Source organism: Malus sylvestris, chromosome 7, assembly GCF_916048215.2.
Source record: "Malus sylvestris chromosome 7, drMalSylv7.2, whole genome shotgun sequence".
Taxonomy (NCBI): Eukaryota; Viridiplantae; Streptophyta; class Magnoliopsida; order Rosales; family Rosaceae; genus Malus; species Malus sylvestris.
Window position 1 is genome coordinate 33,906,117 of NC_062266.1, and position 22,602 is coordinate 33,928,718.

The 22,602-nt window shown below is 35.4% G+C and overlaps 1 protein-coding gene across 3 annotated transcripts; it reads right to left on the reverse strand.

Moving 5' to 3' along the window:
- Positions 1–12,017: 12,017 nt before the first annotated feature.
- LOC126627788 (probable trehalose-phosphate phosphatase 4) lies at positions 12,018–19,420 on the reverse strand. 3 transcript variants are annotated; one of them, XM_050297339.1, is made up of 10 exons: positions 19,289–19,420; positions 14,193–14,405; positions 13,931–14,071; positions 13,767–13,838; positions 13,544–13,669; positions 13,348–13,401; positions 13,101–13,202; positions 12,922–12,999; positions 12,664–12,804; positions 12,018–12,571 (listed from the first exon to the last, which is right to left on the reverse strand). In XM_050297339.1, exons 2-10 carry the CDS (start codon positions 14,397–14,399, stop codon positions 12,371–12,373), a joined length of 1,122 nt encoding a protein of 373 aa, XP_050153296.1. In that variant the 5' UTR covers positions 14,400–14,405; positions 19,289–19,420; the 3' UTR covers positions 12,018–12,370. The 3 variants fall into 3 exon arrangements, with proteins under 3 accessions (XP_050153296.1, XP_050153297.1, XP_050153295.1); XM_050297340.1 differs by lacking the exon at positions 19,289–19,420 and adding an exon at positions 14,633–14,858; XM_050297338.1 differs by lacking the exon at positions 19,289–19,420 and adding an exon at positions 14,490–14,607.
- Between the last annotated feature and the right edge of the window lie 3,182 nt (positions 19,421–22,602).

A 22,602-nucleotide genomic window follows, 5' to 3' on the forward strand; every position in this document is an offset into this window, starting at 1 on the left:
AAATAGTTTTAATTTCGGATAGAATTTTTAACCAATCTCATCACGCCACGTGTCATTATCTGAACGTACTATTTTGTGAATAGATTTCCGCTAAGATTTTTAACCAATCCCGACACGCCACGTGTCATTTCCGTTTTACAATAATTTAGCCAAGATTTCGATAAGATTTTCAACCAATCACGTCATGCCACGTGTCATTATCTGAACGTACTATTTTGTTGATAGATTTCCGATAATATTTTCGACCAATCCCGACACGACACGTGTCATTTCCGGTTTACAATAATTTAGCCAAGATTTCGATAAGATTTTCAACCAATCACGAAGTGCCACGTGGCATTGTCCAGAACCTCATCCTTTCTTTTTTTGTCCATATAAACCCTACATCCCTACATCCATCCTCACACCAAGCTCAATCATTCTTTTTAGCTCAGAATCCTTGTTCATCGTTTTCAAATCTTGAGTTCTTATTACAATGTCTTCTTCAAGAAGGGTGTATAAACAGTTGCAGGAGCAACAACAAAGATTGTTGGCACAACAGGCAGAATTGGCCAATCTCGAGGAAGGTGGAGGTGGAGATGAGGCTTTCTTCATGGAGGAGGATGAGGATAATCACCATAGAAGGCAGAAGGCCTCACATTCCCGCCGTGTCATGGAAGCCGTGGGTCAGATAGCCAAACTAAGACGTGTTGCAAACCTCGATAGAAAAAGGGAAAAACGAGGTAAAAATCTATTGGAAGATTATTTTATTCCCAATAGCATATTCCTTGATCATATTTTCAAACGTCGTTTTAGAATGCAACGAAATTTGTTCAACAAAATCATGAGTGATATTTGCAACCATGATCCATACTTTGTGCAAAAAGAGGATGCTTTTCATGTTCTATGTCTTATTCCCGAGCAAAAAATTACGGCATCCTTGCGAATGCTTGCATATGGAGCATCTGCAGATCAAGTGGATGAGATCGCGAGGATGGGAAAAACAACTGTTCCAGAGTCCCTGATGCGGTTTTGCTCTGCAATTGAAGCCCTCTACACCAATGAGTACCTCCGGACACCCACGCCAAGGGACATGCGCAGGCTTCTGAGGAAGGGTGAGATGCGAGGCTTCCCTGGCATGATTGGAAGCATTGACTGCATGCACTGGACTTGGAAAAACTGTCCAAGTGCTTGGCAATGAGCATATGGCGACAGAAAAGGAGCCAAAAGCATAATTTTGGAAGCGGTGGCTTCATTTGATACATGGATTTGGCATGCTTTTTTTGGTGTTCCAGGAGCTCAGAATGACCTAAATGTCCTTGCCCAATCCCCAGTGTTCGACGAACTGCTGCAAGAAAACTCGCCAAGATGCACATATTGGGTTAATGGTACCCAATACGAGGGATCATACTACCTTGCAGATGGCATTTACCCAAGGTGGTCAACATTTGTCAAAACAGTGCTACATCCACAGACTGAAAAGGAAAAACACTTTGCAAAATGTCAAGAAGGGTGTAGGAAGGATGTCGAGCGTTGTTTTGGTATCCTGCAAGCTCGTTAGGCGATTATCAGGGCTGCAGCTAGAATGTTTGATGTCGAGGCTCTTCGATCCATCATGATGACGTGTATTATTCTCCACAACATGATTGTTGAAGATGAGTATGATTATGATGCCGTCGATGGATATGAGCCGGATCTGATGAACAACTCAAGAACACGTATCTATTGTGCTCATGACCGGACCAAGGATCCAGTGCAACACGAGCCGTTGGAACGCGATGGACGTTACAATGAATTGATCGTTCAGCGGTACACTAATGTGCAAGAGCCATACTGGCACGTAACCCGCCAGAATGACTTGATTGAGCACCAGTGGGGATTGCATGAAGGCGAAGATAATTAGAATGAGGCTTGTGGTTGAAGAATACATTGTATTTTTTTTTAAGTTTATGTAATTCTATGTAGTGTGTTTTGTTTTTAAGTTTATTTGGTGAGTTTATGTAATTCTATTTATTTGGTGAGTTTATGTAATTCTATGTAGTGTGTTTTGTTTTTAAATTTATTTGGTGAGTTTATGTAATCTTATTTCATGAGTTTAAATAAAGTACAAAAGAAATAAAGTTTAAAAATAAATAATTACATTAAAATTGCATAATAAATTAAATAAAAATAAATAAGAAATAACATAAAGATTACATAAGAAATTAAATAAAGTTCAAACCTAAAAAAAGAAAAAACATAAGAAATTAAATAAAGTTTTACAAAAATAAGAAATTACATAAAAATTATACAAAGTCTCTCGAGTTAGGATATGTGGTGCTAGGATCTTGGTTGCCATGATTTGTGTAGCTAGAACCCCCTTGACTTGTTTCCGCATCTCTTGCACGCCTCCTTCGCATGACATCTCTTTTTTCCGATGTCCAAAAATATTTAGAATTCGGAGACAATCCTACTAGAGACTTGCTCATAGTGTCACGATCTGCTTGAGCCATCCTTTCTTCTCGAAGCAATTCATTTTCTCGATGAAGTGCTTCTCTAACCAGCTCGTTCTCTCGATTAACTACTTCTCTTTGTCTCTCAGCCGCCGCTTCACGGGCCTCAATAGCTACTAATATTGCTGCCATAGCAGCAACTTTTTCCTCATCTCTAGCCTTTTCCCGTGCCATGTTCAGTTCAATTTGGCGAGCAAGTTCCTCCATATATTTAGTGTAGTCATTTTTGGAAGAACTACCTTTTTTCTTTGATGCCTTTTTACCTGGAAGCCTGAGGGACTGACGAGTCGGTTGGGTATCGGGCACTTGTTCAGGCGTCCCTTCCGTGTCTTGAAATGTGTCGGCTTCTTGTTCGACCATGTCTTGTTCTGGAGAACTATGTAGACCTATACCGTGCATGACAACTTTTGGACCAATTGCCACAATTTTGTATTTAGGGCAATCTTTGACAATTTGCCAACATTCCCATCTAGTGAATGATTTGTTCCCGTTCTTTGAATTGTATAATGCTTGAGCTTGTAGTGTCTATAAAAATGTGGGATAACATAGTGTTAAAAAATGCAGGTGTAACACAAATAAATAAATTCAAAATATTGATACGGGTGGAATGCATATAAATTACATAAAAATGACATAAGAAATTAAATAAAAATTACATAAGAAATTAAATAAATTAAAATTTTGAAGCGGGTGGAATGCATATAAAAATTACATACGAAATTAAATAAATCAAAATATTAATGTGAGTGGAATGCATATAAATAAATAAAAATATTGTCACCTGATCCGCTAAACTTGTCCCACTACGGAGGTTACCGGAAGCATGAGAGATGGCGTTTTTCCAACAAGTAAAGGATGCGTTGAGTTTTTTCCAACGACCTTGAAGACCTTGACTAGTTCTGGCGTTTTCTCCATGTACATCGCAAAACGCTTTCGTAATTTTGCTCCACATTTCTCGCTTATCCATCTCATTACCCATAATCGGGTCATGAGTAGTGTGAACCCAACATTCACACAACGTAACATCTTCAATGAGCTTCCACGAAGACATTTTTTTCTCTTAAAGTGTAGAAAATATTGAAATGTGGTGTAAAGGTAGAAGATGAGGGTTAGGTATTTATAGGAAAAAAATTAACATTTTAAAAAAAATTTCTGTATTTTGTAATAATTTTTAATGAATTTTAATATAGTTAATTAATCTGGACCGTTAGATTTGAAAAGTATTCAAATCCAAGAGCTAGGGAGTTGCCACGTGGCCAACGGTCATATTTATGACCGTTGGGTTTTTTTTTATTTACTTTTTGTGAAAAAAAACCTAGACCGTTGATCTTTGATCCAATGGTCTATTTTAAAAGTAAAATTTAAATTTTTTTTTACCGTTGGAAATCCAACGGTCTAGAAAACTAGCCGTTGGAAATCCAACAGCATAAAGGAAGCCACGTCGCCAACTTGGGGGGGGGGGGGACTGAGTGCGCCTACACGCGGGCCCGCGCTCTGAAACCTTGTTGGGCACTCGCGCCACGCCTGCGTGAAGCGCACGCGCCAGGCCAACTCCCCGACTTCTGTCTCAGTCTCTTTTGGGCTGGTCCAGAGCCCAGCTCGGGCTGGGTACCAGTCAACATGAAGGGGTGGACTTGATTGACAGGGTGTTGGCCCTGTTTTTATGTTGGGTCCTGGACAAAGTCCACTCCGGTGGACTTGCTCTTACCTTATACTAGCTTTCTCTCTTAATGAAATTTACTTTTATCGACTGAAAAACAATTCTGATTGGCATAAATGCATGTGGGGATTCAAAGCACACAGCGAGCAGTCTTGGGTCTCTGGCTGGAAACGGCAAAGCGCGAAGGAAGAGCATATCAAGATTCGAGAGTGCAGATCACGCGCTAGAAAAAGAGTGGGGTTGTGTAGAGGGTGGTAGGTCAGCTACTGCATCCTCTGCACGTGTGAGGACAGAGGAGAAGGTCAGCTGCTGCATCCCCTGCACGTGAGGATATAAAAAAAAGCCGGGTCATGGGTTGTAATTTATTTGAAGAAATTAAGATGGGTCATGGATCAGACCAGAAAAATTAAATATGGGTCATGGGTTTGTGCATGATGTGAAGCACCATTAAATTTAAAGGAACTTTAACGAAAAGCACCCGGTACTGTTCACTTTAACGAAAAACCACATTTTTACACTAAAAAGTCAATCGTGGTACTATTCACTTTACCCTTTATTTTGTCCTTATCATTAAAACTCAAAGTTTTCAAGCCCTTTTCATTAGTTTTCCTTAAATTTAATGGAAATAAATTTGACCGTCTGGATTTTTTAGGTTTTTTGTGCTGAACAAGGATCCTCTTTGTGGGGATCCGGAAAATCAATCAATTTTATCCGTTCATCATATATCGTATGGTCAGTTTTCATTAGGTACTATTTATATTCACTTTTAAATTTAAAATTTAAAATGATTTATAACCGCATGATGTACGATGAAGGGACATGATTGATTGATCTCCTGTATCCCCACAAAGAGGATCCTTGTTCTTTTGTGCACATTAAAAATGCACATTTAAGTTATACATCGAAATTAGAATCGTTAAATCCTATTAGGTTAAATAGTTTAACGATTTTTGTTCAATTGTGTAATATTTTTTTTTCTTCAAAAATGAGACAACTGGTAGCAAGTCATAGTTATCCAATCCTTTCAGAGGTCAGGAAGACTCACAGAGTCATTTTAACATTTCCCTAACCATAGCCAAGCAGACTTGTCAACTTGGAACTTCAAACCTGAAACCTCTCAGTTTTTTTTATTTGTGTAATATTAAATACGCACTTTTGGTGTGCACTGATAAAATTCACTTGATTCTTGGGTTTATTCCATTGTGGCTTGTATCTTTGGATTCCACCAACCATTGTCGGTAGAAAATAAAACGACCTCATCTGACCTTTTTGAAATTAATTTCATTCTTAATTGAGCTTAATTAATTTTTCTTAAGAAAATGACATGACATAAAATGGTAAACCAATCAACCAAAACGTATACATGCATGAGTATTAATTAGCATTTGATTTAGGTGTAGATGTCAAATTCAGCTCAAAGACACAAGACGCCGAATTGTGTGTTTCTGACCAACTACCTTCATTGTAATGAGAAAACTTGCATGAAATAAGAACGTCAGTTTTTTTTTTTCTTTATTTTTTATAAATATTTTTAATTTATTATTATTAAAGAAAGAATGAAGATTTGAAACTATTACAATAAGTTAGGAGAATGAGGAGTTTCGAACCCGAGATGAACAAGTAGAAATCCAACATCATATACATTAAGATATTGGATCAGACTATTATTATTAAGAATGTCAGCTGTATGATAGTGCCCCAAACTATTCATGTGATTATATTGTAAACTTACTGTTAGAAAGATCATCTTTTGAGACCATATATAGTACAACCATGTTGCGTTGTGACACCATTATTGCAATGGTGCATCTATATTGCAACTCTATTTTTAATGACCTTAAAAGGAAATCCAACCTTTAACCGTCAAATATGATCTAAAAAGATGATATCTACAACATCACTCTTGTAAATATATGTGTAATATATTATATAGTTTGTCATGGAAAAAAAAAAAAACTCGATTGGTCTTTTAAAGTTGGTTGTTCATGGTTTGTTGCTAACTTGCAATTATCTAGAGAAAAAAAAAGTATGAGTAGATTATTTTGTACTGTCATCTAAATACAACAATTACCTAAATAAACACTGGTATGAATTATAATTAGTTCCCTAATCGAGTATATGAATACCAACGGGTCCCGTGTTTTGGATCCTTGATTGTGTTAGCAGCTTAATTTGGAGAAATAATGGTCGTATTCATGGTGTTTATCTTGTTGCCTTCTTATTACCAATACAGTTAAGCAAACCATATACTAATGCCTAAATGGGAAGCCTGAAAGTTAAGTAAAAAGTGTTCTTATCCAGACACAAAACAATTTAATATATAAAGTATATATACCAACTATTTTCTTATTACGTTGTACTTGTCTCACTTAACTAGAAAAAGTCTCAAATTCGACTTTTATAAATATTCGTGATTAGTATTTCTAAAGTTTCTAAATGTTGCTAGCTTCGTTGCCACCACGTCGTAGCTTTTTTGTAAATCATATCTTCTTCTGAAGGATAAATATTATTGATTTGATTTCTTGTTTACTGAATTTAGGCCAGCATACTGGTTGTGTTTGTTGGAGAAAGTTAGAGATGTTTAGAGCAAAATCCATATCCATGCATGCAGCACACACTTGTCAGATTCTAAATTCCAAGGATCATAAGACTAGTAGTGTTGCCAGGAACCATCTGTGCAAGAGTGATGCTAAGAGATCAAATTTTTAGATCATTATTTGTAAATCACATGGTGTGGCTATTGGTAGTTTAATTTCTTCTTGTAATTATTAAAAATGAGCTCAATCATCAATCGTCACACCATGTAGTCTTTAAAATATGGTCTAAAAGTTTGGGTATATTTTTACTTACTACTCTCAGGTGGTGGTAATGTTCAACATTTTATCATTGGATGAGTTCAAATTTTGATATTTGTGTTTATCAACTATATAGATTTCGAAATTTAAACTCATTTAACGATGATAAACATGATGGTGAGTATCGTCATCACTTGAGGGTGCGGTGAACAAAATTATTTTCCAAAAATTTGGTATCTCTTGCATTTTTCTTTGTGCATTGTAGCTAGCTAGAGTACTACATCATCTTCTAGAGGACACCTACCAAACATGCAACAAATTGAATGAGGATCCTGGGAATCTTCAAATCGTATCCGTTCATCGTACATCATGTGGTCAAAAATTATTTTAAACATTTTTATTTAAAATTAAATATGAATAGTATCTGACAAAAATTGACCGCACGATATACGATGAACGAACACAATTTAAAAATTATCAAAATCCTCACAAAGAGGATCCGGAGAGAATCCTCATTCATAGAGAATTATATCCATGCACTATTTTTTTAGCAACGCAAGGAATAATTTCTATATATTCACTTTGGAGTACTGCTATAATATATTTTGGCAATATAATTTCTTTAACGGAAATCCAAAAACTTAAAAATAAAAAAAATAAATAAGGAAAGAGAATTAAATCAACTAACTTCGCCCCCTTTTTCCTAATTGATCTGATCCTAATTTTTTAAGTATTTAATTATAATCTTTACTTTGTGTAAGTAAACATGACCTTGATTGTTTAATAACATAGTGTATGAAATATTTTGTAAGAAATTAAAGATTACACTATTCCTATATATAGCGGCTCACCCCAATAATTAAAGAAGGTGGCCAATAATTAAGTAAATATGACCTTGGTTATTTTATTTTATTTTTTTTTTATCAAAGATATTTTTTTCATTAACAGCCAAAAGGAATACAAGACTAGATCAGCGGCCAACTGTAGGGGAAATTTTTAATTGCGACGGGAACACAAGTGGTATACTACGTGTTTTAATAAGAGTGATGAAAACTTTTTATTTTTAAGTTATTAACTTTTTAGCACACATATCCTACCATTTGCATAATGACACGTGGTGTACCATCTCGTGTATCGATCAGAAAAATCTCTCAAACAGTAGGACCATATAAAGAGGAAACTAAAGTACGGAGAGGCAAGGAGTTAAAGGCAGATAAAGAAGACCACCAGCCTTGCTGCGTCGCTGACCTTAAGAACCAAGCATCCACAAAAAAATAGTGTGGGCAGGAGAGGCCATCAATGGACAGGATGTGAACTAGAGCGGATGGGGGTCTGGAAGCCCAAACTTTCGGACACATCCCTCTATGGATGACGACCCCCAAACCAGTTCAGATGGAGTCCTTAGACCAAGAAGCAAATCAATTAATTTTCATGAAGGAGGGATGAGGAGGTTGCCAGGGAACAGAGACATCATCAGGGGTGATCAAAGGTTGCTGGAGAGGTTTCAAGGGGTTGGCTGCATAGAACTCCTCCATGGATGTCATGGCCCTCAAGATAGTGCAGGAAGGAGAGGGAGGAGAGTCATTAAAACAAATATGGTATCAATGGACTAGAGCGGATGGGGGTCTGGAAACCCAAACTTTTGGACACATCCTTCTGTGGATGACGACCCCCAAACCAGTTCGGATGGAGTCCTTAGATCAAGAAGCATCGCAATTAATTTTCATGAAGGAGGGAGGAGGAGGTTGCCAGGGAACAGAGACAACATCAGGGGTGATCAGAGGTTGTTAGAGAGGTTTAAAGGGGTTGGCTGCATAGAACTCCTCCATAGATGTCATGGCCCTCAAGATAGTACAGGAAAGAGAGGGAGGAGAGTCGTTAAAACAAATATGGCACATGGCCTTCCAAATTTCCCAGCATATGAAATCAACGGTAGAGAGAATGCGACCTTGATTAAGGGTGATACCCTCCCCTAGCGAAGCCAGAGCAACAAACCATTGGTCAAATGTGGTGATAGTCTGAATATCAATTTGATAGTTCAAGGGAGAAGCAAACCAAACAGCCTTGGTCCAAGGGCACAATAAGATAGAATGCTCCGCAGTTTCTGTAAATTCCAAGCATAACAGGCACAGCAGGGAAGCACAAGAACGCCTTTGGGAAAGGCCGGACATTGTAGGAAGATAGTTGTTAGCAATCTGCCACATAATTTTTTTTTAAAGAAAACTAATGAAAAATGTTTGAAAACTTTGAGTTTTAACGATAAGAATAAAATAAAATGTAAAATGAATAGTATCAGGTTTGACTTTTTAGTGTAAAAATGTGATTTTTCGTTAAAATAAATAGTACTGCGGGTTTTTCGTTAAAATTTTTTTTTTTTTTTTTTTTTTTTTTATCTTAGGCAAGGCGTGTAGACCCCAAATCAGCTTCCAAAAAGATGGATCAACATAATGAGACCGGTGGGCCATTTGACGGGAGATAGACCCAGCCTGATTCGGCAGACTTAGGAAAGCATAACCTGACTTAACCGAAAAATCCCCATTGAGAGTCCAAGGCCAAATAAGACGATCAGGTGAAGAAAGATCACCCAAAGGAAATCTTTCAATAACTGAACACTCTTCAGAGGAGATAAAGGAACGAACCAGGTTAAGATTCCACGAGCTATCAGTGCGGTTGATAATGTCCTTAGCTAAGGAAGGGGCAGAACTAGTAACGGGTACCATAGGGTGGATAATCCCAGCTTGGGTAGAGGAGATCCATTTATCTTGCCAAATATTAACCAGATTACCATTCCCGACTTGCCACCAGGCACCCTGAATGATAAGGTCTCTACCGCAAATGAAACTGTATGCAAATCCTGTCATCTAATGAGGTTCGAGCCGTTGAAGAGAGAAGGAAATATTTGGACCATTGGTTTGTACTGTGAGGTGAACCAATGAAACTGTCATCTAACGAGGGCTGCAAGATTTAAAATAAGTAGTCCAGACCTTCGGATTCATCTAAATTGGATATAGCCAATCAAGATGTTATGCAAATGGCTCTTCTTGTTTATTTAATTTTTCGGTGGAACATATGCATCATTTAATTAATTAAATTAAAGTGGTTTTGTGCATAAGAACTCACCAAATTAATTAATACATCGAATATCTAGCTTGGTACTGTATGCAAATCCTGGATTCTGGGAATTTTGAAATTAGCTAGCAAGAAACGACGATGGTTGATAGTGATCCGTATTCTCACAAAGGTGGAGCACCAATTCTTTCTGTAATTGTTAATTACGAATTATTGGCCATGCAGTATGACAAATAATGAAATTTATAATTATATAACGAAGGACTAATCAGCTTCTCCAGCAAGACATAAACTAATTATATTATTCAAGATTCAATTTTTATTTTATTTTTATCTCTTCTGTTATTCATATTAATGGCCATTGGTGCAAAGTGCAAGGTGCAAAGCTGAGGCCTTCTCAATTTGCATTTGTATTTTCCTTGCCTCTGTACGATTTGTATCTTTATATTTAACCAATTTTTCAAGAAAAGTTACAAATGTGCACTTTAATTTTTCCATCTTTGTGTTTAATTAATTTCTTAATTGAAAAGGTTTTGGAAGAATGGCTGAATGGGATCCACGATCCACCAATATACAAATTGCAAAGGCATCAAATCAGAACGTGAATAATTGTAAAAGAAGTCTAAAAGGAGCTGGATGCAAATATTAATGGGATGAGAATATCCATCATTAAAGAATTATAAATTTTGTTGAGAACTAGAGTGTTGTTACACATGTATAAGGTTTAATAAAATTTTGTAAGAATTTATCCAAAGGTTTGCTTCTTTTTTTTTTTTTTTTTTTTTTTTGATCTTACTATTGTTAGATGGTTCTACGTATGGTGAAATTTCAACTACCTTCGTGATATCAAAGAGTGTTTGCCCATGTGTTATAAGACATTTAAAAGTGGTATTTCCAAGACGATTTGTATTAGTATTTCTTATTGAATTTTAAGAAGCTTATGGTATGGCACAAGTTCCATGAAAATAAGCTTATGACGGTTTTTGTTGCATTTCACAAAGGATAATGATGATGTTAGGAAGATCATCTATTTAAATTATATTTTATAAAATATGATATGATTGTTGTTGATTGGATTATCACTTAAGTATTTATTAGCGTGTTTATTTTTTATTGATGATACATTATATGATTTGTAAATTTGGTTTAAACAATTGATCTAATCTCTTAAAAAAATATATATATATGCTTTATTTAAATAAAACAATAATTGATATTTAATGAGGTTAATTAATTAGTTAGATCAACTTGAAGTTTATAGAAAATCACTGTGCCCTAGCGAGTTGTGGTGGGATTGTACTGCATCTGCTACATGCATCATTTTAGGAATGAAAATGATGGGAACATTTAGTCTTCAAAAGGGGTCCAATCTTCATTGGGAGTTTAGTCTTCAAAAGGGGTCCAATCTTCATTGGGAGTTCGAATTCCCCCCCCCCCCCCCCCCAACCGCCCACCCTTTTTTGTATCTTCTTGAAAAAAGATAAAAGGTAGTAAACGCGGTTGACAATGTTGAGAAAGTTAGACTAGAGTATAGTAGATGCAACACGGTTTCAGTGGGTGAGACGTGACATGACAAATCAATTAAAATGAACTTTTTGACATCTTTACGTGTTTTGTAAACTTATAAATGATGAAACTAAACTTTTGAATTGAACAGTCCGCTATATCATGACTTGAAAATTCCGTGTCTGGCGTTAGTGGAACTTTCAACGAAAATGAATGTCAACCACCATAGGGATTAGTCTCCATTCTAGTACTAGTCCTCTCTCTCTCTCACTAATCTTGTGATTCGTTATGAATTAACTTCTTCTTTTGGTATGTGTGGCCGGGTGAGATATATAGGTTCATGCTTTTTAAGTAGGAAACTGTAGTTTGTGAACTTAATTCAATAATTCTTGCTAATGAACAAAAAAAAATGAGGAAGAACTGATCAACTTGATTCCTAATGAGTCATGACCCAAAAGGCTTGGCCCAATCTCTTGAGCCTACAAGAACTCCAAGTCTCTATTAAACCCATTCATCTTAAGCTTAATTAAATATACTAAAATTAAAATACTGCAATATTAACATAGTACATGCATGATATTCATGAATATAGCACACACCTGAAAGCACATTTCCAAAAAAGCTGGAAATTACAGACATTCACACATACATACATATACATACATACATATATGTATAATATAGGCATGGGGATGGGCGGGAGTTTCACCGAAACAGACTAAAACATAACAGTGAAACTCTGTGGCTTCATTTTCTTCTACTTACGAACCTATAATTTAGCTATATATAGTAGGGTTATTAAGGCCATAACAAATACTGGCCTCAATTTTCCTAATAATATTTCTTAAAAGCTTATGTACAAAATCTAGCTAATTAACTGATCTAGGTGAATTCCCAGGACCCCAAATTTGAGCAAGTGACCTGCTCGAAGAAGACGCTTTTCTCCACCTTGCAATCCGTAACAAGAAAGTTAACACCTCCGACGGATCCTGCAGGGAATAGCAAGCTTTGGTATCCTTTGGGGTTGAAGACACAATTATCGGAAACCCTAGTCCTCTACTTCGTATCACCTGCATGTATGTACAACAAGTAATTAGTATTAATCCACAAAATTAACTACAAGTATGAAAATTAATGAAACAGTTGGATCTGTTGTAGGCACCTTGAAAGCATCTTCATCAGTCCGATCATCCCCAATGTACAACGGGAGGACGTCACTGGAATTGCTGAATCCAAGAGTGTCAAGTAAATATTCTAGGGCATGACCTTTGTTCCATTCTATGGATGGCCGTACTTCCAAGACCTGAATAAATAAAGATGCACATGAAATCATGTTAACAATAAAACAATCTGTACACACGTTATAACTTATTACAAGGAAGAAATTAACATAGAATGTTTTTTTATATATATGACCTACCTTTTTGCCGAAGGTGAGATGAAATTCAGGATAGTTTTCAAGTACAGACTTCACCTTTGCTTCTAATATGTCATAATCCTACGGACGCACGTATATATACATCACTTATCAAGTCAATGAAGATTAAATACAGGATTGAAATGATAGAAAAATTGGCTAAACTGAATGTTCTTAATTACCTCATCCTGGACCTTGCGGAAATGTACAGAGAGGCAGAATCTGTTGTCCTCTACCCTAGCACCTTCTATTTTCCTGGTTATCTCCTCTAACAGTGTTCGTATCTGCAGTTCCAATTAAAACGTAGATAAATTTCTTGTGTAAAAATTAAGGCACATCTGAACTCTGTATCTCCAATTAAATGACATTTTTATTTTCTTATAATTGATAAGTACATTGAAAAGCATAAATGATATACTGTTTGCTAACCTCTTGGATTGCAGGCAGAAATCTTTTAGCAGGTTGAAAGAGAACGTCACTCGCCTGCACCGTTAGTAGTACTACTGTGTTATTATTGACCAAGCCATAAACACACACACACACACACACATATATATATATATTAGGGGTATGCTGCACCAGTACAGAGAACTAGAAGAACACACACTGAGCAGTGATCACTGACATTTTTATCCATGGCTGTAGTGTGGTTCTTGCCATCGCAGGGCTTTAGTGGCCTTGGTGGGACCATTATATCCATCCCATGGCTTCCAGCATAATATACATTACTTAACTGTACAAATCCTTTTACCTGTAGAACCAAATTAAATGAGAAAATTCTTCTATCACAGTGTTTGTTGATGAACATTTCAAATTTTCTCGAGATTATATTGATGCTTAATCATTACCTTATCTCTACTCCTTCCACTAATTACTGCTGTTGGAAAATACTTGGCAACTTCCCGCACTGCAGCACGCATCTGCCGGCATATGGAACATAGTTAATATAATTAGGATGGATTGAGTCATATGTAAAAACGGGAACATTGTTATCAAGAAAATTAAAGACTACCTCATCAGACATGAAGGCACGGTCAGGATCATCAACAATTGGTGAAAGGGTCCCATCGTAGTCTAGGAAAACAACCATCCTCTTCCCTTTTGCTGCTTTCATCATCTGATCAAATGAGCCCAATGCAGAAGGGTGCTCAACCTAAACATATAACACCCAAAAAAGAATCATAATATAAAAACGAACAAGGATAATCAAAGCAGTGATATATGGTAAGAATTGTCATAAGATCACCAACTAAGTCCAAATGGCTAGAACGTACCACCCAGGAATTATAAGCTAAATCTGAGGAAATTGGTCTATTAGGGGTAGAGATGTCATGCAGGTTTGAGGTGATTGATGCTAAGGAAAGATTGACACTGTTCTCGTCATTCTTTACTGCTTTTGTGATGGGTTGCACCTTTTGCTTATTGGAAGTTGATGACCTATGGAGTCCCATTGCTCGGTTCAGCTTCGCCGAGTTTGTCATGATCACCTATTTTCGCACAAATTCCAAACGAAAATATGAAGAGGCTATATATATAAAAAGTGTCACACAAGTACATAAACCAAACTTTACCATTTTTAAAAAGTTTATGAGGTAGAGAAAATTAAACAATTTGAAATTACAAATAATATGAACTGAATTCCCTTGTATGGTCTGAAAAAGAGTTCTATAAGCTAAGGAAACTAAGAGCCTCTTAGCTTTCCGGGGACCAGAACCTTTTAGCTTCTAACAAGACAAAATGTTTTCCTCCTTCTCTTTGCCACCGATTAGGTCAAAGTCACTCACGTTATCCTCTCCCTCTTTTTTATTGACATATATATAACAAGATTTGTCACAATCCACGACCACTCCTGATTTATTTAATGAGATTTTCTTTATGCACTTTATTATCGAATGAATTTGTATATGAGGTTAGTAAGATCTTAAGATCTAAAAAGGATTAAAAAGAGAGAAAATATAAGATTTCGCACTCACGTTTCCACCTTTCCAAACATTTAAAAAATTTATTTAGAGTGTCATCGTCATGCTTAACTAGTTCAAAACCAATAGTTCTCATTAGAATCACTAAACAGTAGGTATGGTCATATTTCCATACATAAAGCAAGCAACATGGATAATTAAATATGGTCAAGATTAAACATAAATCTGTGTGTATAATTTAAAAGGTTAAAGTCGGTATCGGATAAAACATCTTTTGCTTTTCAAAGGGAGAAAGATAATGTCGTTTTCAGAAGCTAACATCTTTTCGTAGGAAAAAAGAACAACAAAACAAGAACAAGAGGGCCAGTTTAGTGTGTGAATAATTAGATTTGGTGACTCGACATTACTTTTTAAACCTAAAGGGTCTGTCTCAGGGGGAGTCACCAAACATGATGATTCAGATGACAAGGACAACACATGCATATAAAACGATTTTTGTAAGATATATGTTTGTTTTCTTTTGGCCCTACCTTAACTACTACCTAACTGATAGGTATCTATCTAATCATAATATATATTGTTTAACTTGATCTCTTTCATAAAAATATAATAGGACACTAATTAATTAGTATGTTTTCAACCAAAACAAAAAAAAAATGGGAATACCCAGTGCAAATTAATACATGATCAAATATTTAAATTTTACGGAAAAATTGGAAGAGATTTGGCATAAAAAATTAACTTTGTTAGCCAACTGAAAATCGAATGACTAATCTTTGATTAAAGATCTAATAAAATCTAAGAACAAAACATCCCGTAGTATGCTAGAACTTTCGTGGGCGGCCTGAAAAGACAACCAAAGAGTTGAAGAATGTTTCTGAAAGCTTCATGGTTTGAAAGAGTAGGACACTTGTACGGTCGATCAGCCGATGTTTCTGAAGTACCCCACAATACACGTGAAACAACATGCATGCATGTAATAAAAATAACATTAGTGGCTAGCTAATTAAATTATTAGGAGGGTCCGGCATGATGTTTGTTTTCTTTCATCTACCTACTACTACAGCTACAACTGAATTGACTAATACAAGATCAATCAGGGAACATAATTTCTTCATTTTTTTTAATAAAGTTCTGCAGATGACTTAACCATAAAACTACTGGCTAGCTATGAAAACTGCTAACTCAAAATCCACTCTGATACAACTTTAAAGTGAATCGAAAGAACAAATCAAACACAGTTTTTAATTTGGAAAATAAAAAAGGTCTTTTTGAAACAGTAACATAGGTTGTAACCTTGTAGGAGTGCTTCCCATCATATAAAACACTGATGAAACCATGACAGAAATCAAAGCAATGGGAAAATATTCTTAAACTTCTATGGAAACTACGTAAACAAGCCATGTTGTATACTAATTCACATATTATTATAAGGATCGCTTCGAGGACATGATTAATAAGATTACTACATAAAACAACAAATTCAAGTATTCTAAATCAAGTAAAATAGACTGAATAGTACCTCAAAGTGGTGGTGCTCTAAATATACAAAAATTTACTCTCAAATATGCCGTGCAACACGTGTATTAAAATAGCCATAATTAACGTCTGATAATTTTATCTCTTTGGGTCAATTGACCAGTCCTCAAGTTTAAAAAATTATCAAACAATTTTTTTCAGAAAAATAAACCTTTGAACCCTTGACTTTTCTGAACCTAAACTTCAAGTTTTGGAAATATGAGAAAAGCAATGGAGGCAAAAGAAATAAACAAATATATCTAATATATATAATAAGTAAATAGTTAAAAAAACCATAGAAAAAGTGCAAAAAAACAACTTTAACGTGTCGACTGGAGAAGTGGTGGATCGACAAGCTCTGTAAGTTTTGGCTGTGCAGAGAGGACACGTCTAAACACAGATTGGAGTAGAGAAAATGGCAGTATAAGAATTAAGAACCACACAGCCAAATACGACGAACTGTCCAAGTCAAAAAAGAAAGTACCACGAAGTGAAATGAAAAAAGTGTTATAAATAATAATATTATCATATGCTAATTAGACGACAAAACCTCTGTTGTTCTGGAATAATGTTACTGTAATCAGAACACATACTAAAGTGAAAAGCTGGTCTGTTCGTAGGACTTTGTGTGTGCTTTTCGTGAAGGTCATATGATTTACGTTTCTTTGTTTTGTATTCAGGAAAAGATAGCCAATAATGGAACTTGATTATATTATAAAATTAATTAATAATAAAATTAATAGTTTCAAGAAATTAAAAATGCAAAATGTTAATTTCCCGACCTCAGTCTCTAATAATTAACAGATTAAGGACCGACCGAACATAACTTTATTGTGAAATGCGTATATCAGACCTTTCAAAGTATGTTTGAAAGAGAAAGGGAGGACTTCAAAAAAACAAAGAAAAAAAGCAAGCACTTAAGACCCCACTGAAACAAATCTTGACAAAGTTAAAAAACTAAGCATATCTTTATTTATGGTCATCGAATTGCATATATCAGACAAAACCAACGATCAATTAGGAAAAAACAAGTCTTTAAAAAGCCAAAGGAGATTTGTAAAAAATATAAATATAGTCACTTCAGTCTCCATTAACAGTGCTCAAGCACTCTTGCACATCCCGAATACTCTTGAGACCTCCTCAAATGAACAAGGTTCTAAAACTCTATAAAAAAAACTGGGCTAAAACTCTATCTTTTCCAGAATAATTTCCCCAAAAATCTTCCAAGATAACTTCCTCTATGATGTAATAAACAGAAAATAGAAAACCATGAAACAAATTATGATTGCTCTAAATTTCCAAATGTTCTCGGATAATAGCAAATCGAATAAGCTAGCTAACAAAATCAAGATACAATAATACATGCAAGCATTTGTTTATGTAAATAATCTACCAATATATATACATATATAACACAAAATAAAATGCGCATATTATACCATATTAAAACTTAAAACAAAAGGAAAATATCATAAAGTAGTTGTGGCCATATTGCAATCAAATCTTTAGTTTTGCTTCCTAAAAACTTTTATCTAAAGACCAATTTTTCTCAACCAACACCCTAAAAAAATACCACTCTAACTCTCTAACCAAACTAAACAAAAATAAAAATTATGAACAATTTAATAATTACACGAAACATGAATTTTGTTGTTTTTACGGCATCCTCACACCCACATAAACATAACATGTCTTATTTAAAAATTAAATAAAAAAATTATTTATTCTAACATCTTTCAAGCACGCCAGTATGGGGTACATATAGTTTGCTAGCTAGTATAAATTTAAAAAAAAATACGTGATTTATTTTCTAAATTATATCTTTTTAGCTTGAGGACCAATCTTGGAGCATCGAAAAAATTGCTCATTTATGACCGAACGTCATAAAATTCAAGCTGTGAAAACAACTTATTTGCAAAAAGTGAGGATAAAATTACTTACGATAAGTGTTTCCTCGATCTTATTTGCTAGAGGTCAACCTTTTTATATATGTTCTTTAGCTTCTCGTACATTTTTCAGCCATTAAATTGTGTAAATCAAACAAAACCCCTACAGTGAAAACCCTAGCCCTTTTTAAAAAAAAAACAAAACCTTTTTTTAATCGGTGGACCAAAGACACCAACATGGACTTAACTGTTTTTCAGGTACGAGTCATGTCATTGGTAAAGGGCAAAAGCACTCCCAAAGGGACCCACAGTAGCAGAACAAACCAGTCGGTGGTCTTTATAATCCGGACCGTACACGTGGCACCACGACCGACGACGTACTCGTGTCGATACAGCGGGTCTCCCATGCAAACGGTGACCAGTTCCATACGTCAAGTGGGCCATTTGGCCCAGTCAACATGCGGGCCACATTTGAACACGTGTGCGCTGGACGAAGAAAAAGTAAAAAGAGTTCCTAGCCGCAGAGAACGAAGACGAAGAAGAGTGGCGCGTGAGCATCACGTTCATCACCTACGGCGCCCACGTGAGTTCAAGACGGCGACGGAAACTCACCTGCTTGTGGGTCGCGTTTGAAAACAGCGAATTGATTAGGAGGTCAAACGAAACAACCACCACCAACCGCTTTCTCGTTTCGGCCGCTGAGTTTTCCACTAATAAAAACCGTAAAACCGAATACTACGGTTGTAAACAAATAACTAAGAAAAAAAATATTTAAAAAAATCAATCTTCTACACACAAAACATGTATAATAAAATCAACAAGTAAATTGTTCGAACAGATTCAAATTACAACATCTTACATCCTACGAAAACCAGAAGCATACACGAAACAGTATAAGTGACGGATCTGATATCAAAGTCTCCTAAGTCCCTACTCAGTTGATTAAAAGTACTTATCACGAGTTCTTAAGTTCAATTTTATCTCTTAATAAAATGGCAGGAACATAATAATGAATAATGAAATTAAATTAAGCAAATAGGGACGCACCTAATGAAATCTTGGTTGCCAATAGCTTGTGGTTTCCTAGCCTAGACAGTAAGGAGCTCCGATGGAGGTGAGAGAGGTTGAGAGAGGTTTAATGTGAGAGAGAGGGAGGAGGGGGAGAGGATGAAGGGGAGGAGGGGGCTTTATTTATAGAGGAGAGGAGGAGGAGGGAGAGGAGGAGGAGGAGCGAGGGTTTTAATTAATTGTAGGGACCAAAGGAGACGTGGATGTTTGCCACATGTGACATGCCCTACGTGGGTTAAGTCTCCCATTGCCCTGCAACTTCCTCCAACAACAAGATTTACCCCTTAACCCCACTTTTTAACTCGAGGGAGTCTTCTAATTTGTTGGACTTAATTAACTGGATGCACCAAAATAGGCCCAAGTTGTTTCTTATATTTCCCAAGTTTTTTACTTTAATTAAATTACAGAAATCGAGACTTGAATTACAATGCAAATCACACCGACTTCTTAATATCATAACACGATCAATAGTATACTACGTGGTTATTTGACTGTGGTTATTGGTGGGCTAGAAACAATATGTGGTTATTGTTCTTGAAACCGGTAAAAAAAATTTAGAGCTATTAACCTAGACGCATATACAACTATCTACATATACAAAGAAGGTATAATAACCGTAATCTTCTTTTTTGTTATGTAATTAAATCGTAATCTTCTCTTATATGTGAGTATTAATTGTATTGAATAAAATACCATTTGATAGTAAAGTCTCATTACTCATCATGATTTCCCATATCGATCATTTTAAAGCCGTTTTGACTAAAAAAAAAAAGAAAAAAAGAAGAAGATAATTTTAAAGCCGTGATTGCCTAGAGTGATTGGTGCTATTAATTCCACCACCATGATTCCAAGAATTCACTTTTTTTTACTTTTACTTATTTTATACAAGGAGTATCTTCATTTACTAATTTAATTCTGGTAAGCAAGGGCAAGGGTACAGCCAATCCATCTGCATCTGCCCCCCCTCTCTCTTCCTCGTTGATCAAACTGCCGAACCACCTCTGAGGATCTTCCACTTGTCATCAAAGAAGTACTGTTATGAGTCACTTTTAATAAACGTTGAGCTTCCTTCTCTTAGTGCTATGTTATGGATACAAACCAAAAGTTGAGTTACAAGAGTATTTAACGTTAATTGTTTGAGCTACAAACTTCTTATTTCGTAATTCCTATTTTGTCTGTGAATCCAACTAAGTTGTTTAGAATCAAAATATGTCCGACCACGTGACAAGGGAGAAAGAGATTGATCAAACTACCGAACCACCTTTGAGGATCTTCCACTTGTCATCAAAGAAGTGTTGTTATGAGTCACTTGTAATAAACATTGAGCTTCATTCTCTTAGTGCTATGTCATGGATACAAACCAAAAGTTGAGTTACAAGAGTACTTAACGTTAATTGTTTGAGTTACAAACTTGTTATTTCGTAATTCCTATTTCATCCGTGAATCCAACTAAGTTGTTTAGAATCAAAATATGTCCGACCACATGACAAGGGAGAAAGAGATGGCAATGAAAGAAATATGCATCCACAAAGATTATTTAATGTATATTTCCATGGTTTATGAAATATACAGGATTAATTTTGGCATTCACCGTGGGGGATTACTGTATGTCGACAGAAAAAGTTAAACAAAAAATAACAATAAAATTAGAAGTATCCAATCCAATATACATGATAAAATTACACAAACAGCCCTATATATTGCCCATGAGGTACTAGACCTAGCGTATGTCTCCTAGAATGACCTAATATATTGACGGGGAAAGAATCAATTGATATCAAATTCATAATTTACAATAGAATAAATTGTAGCAATGATCTCTTAATTTTAACTCAACTGAAGCAATGGTCCATCAACTAAAAACTCATTACCATTGGTCATTCAATTTAAATTCAACTGGAGAAATGGTTCCTCAACCTTAACCCAATTAGAGCAATGATCCCTCAAACTCTAACCCAATTTTAGCAATGGTCATTCCAACATAACTCATTTTGACAAAATTCTAACAACGTTGACGAAAATGACCATATATACACATTTTGATGAGTTAAGAGTTCCCGATTGTAGCAATGATCATTCCAACATAACTTATTTTGATAAAATCCTAACAAAGTTGACGAAAATGACCATAGCTACACATTTTGATGAGTTGAGGGACCAATGGTAATGACTTTTTAATGAGGGATCATTGCTCCAATTTGATTAAAGTTGATGAACCATTGCTACAATTTACTCTTTACGATATTCTAATTTAAAACCTATAAGTGAATAAGAATATTATTAAACCATATTACAAATTGTCATATTGATGTATAATATGATTTTTGTTTTTGACAAAAGATAGAATTTTATACTAAGCTACAAGTAATTTGTTTTTTTATTTTTTGAAACAAACTAGACTCACAAAGGCATTTAAGTCTCTTTCTGGTTATCATCGTGTGATTCATCAACACCAGAAATTAAACTCAGAACGTACCATGTAAAATAGAGTCTGAAATTCATCTCCAACTACTCTGTCACCCCATGGTGGTTCCTTGAATATGTAAGTAATTTGTTGAACGCCTCTAGTTTTTATTTGTTCAATTGTTTCTAGATGAGAATAAGCAAAGTAGGAAGTTCCATGAATGTGAACCAAATAAATTATAATTGTATAAGATTCCGGTTCGACATGCTTGGTGGAATTTTCTTATGAACCTTCCTTAGACTTTTATAGTTTTCTCGAGCTGCGAGCATTTACATAGTCTTTGCCATAGTCTTTGCCCACATGATGTGACAAAGAAAACCGACACAGATGTTCATAAATTATTCATATTGGTCGTCTTCCTCCTCATGAAGTAGGATTCTCTTTCTTATTTTTTTCTCCTCTCATTATCTTTCTTTCTATTTGAACGGTTACGGTTAAGCCACATCAACATCTTATATTAATTTTATATAAAAAGAGAGATAAAATAAAGAATGTGAGAAGATAGAAAGGAAAGAGAATGAAAAAAGGAGGAGCAAGAATCCTAGTCCCCTCCTCATACACACACAGATATATATATTTATATATTGTTATAAGATTCTCCGTCTCATGCATTGCATTGTTGCATGAATGACTGTATCCACTGTAACTCTTCCGCGAAGACACGCAGTTTAGAGTCAAAGTCTTGTTCTTGAATCCTTACACAGAAAGACAAAATCCCTAATAAACTTTTTCTAAACCTGATAACTGACTTCTAATTTAGTTGTATTTGTCTCCTTTTAGTTGAAGGAAATCTTGGATTCGATTGACATGAAGGAGGAGAACGATACAT

Excerpts from the sequence above, each read along its gene's own strand:
- LOC126627788 (XM_050297338.1), bottom strand. Across the intron at positions 13,203-13,347 it reads TTCTGCCTGCAATCCAAGAG|ATACGAACACTGTTAGAGGA; the intron begins GTTAGCAAACAG and ends TTGGAACTGCAG. Across the intron at positions 12,805-12,921 it reads ATCTCACCTTCGGCAAAAAG|GTCTTGGAAGTACGGCCATC; the intron begins GTAGGTCATATA and ends TTATTTATTCAG.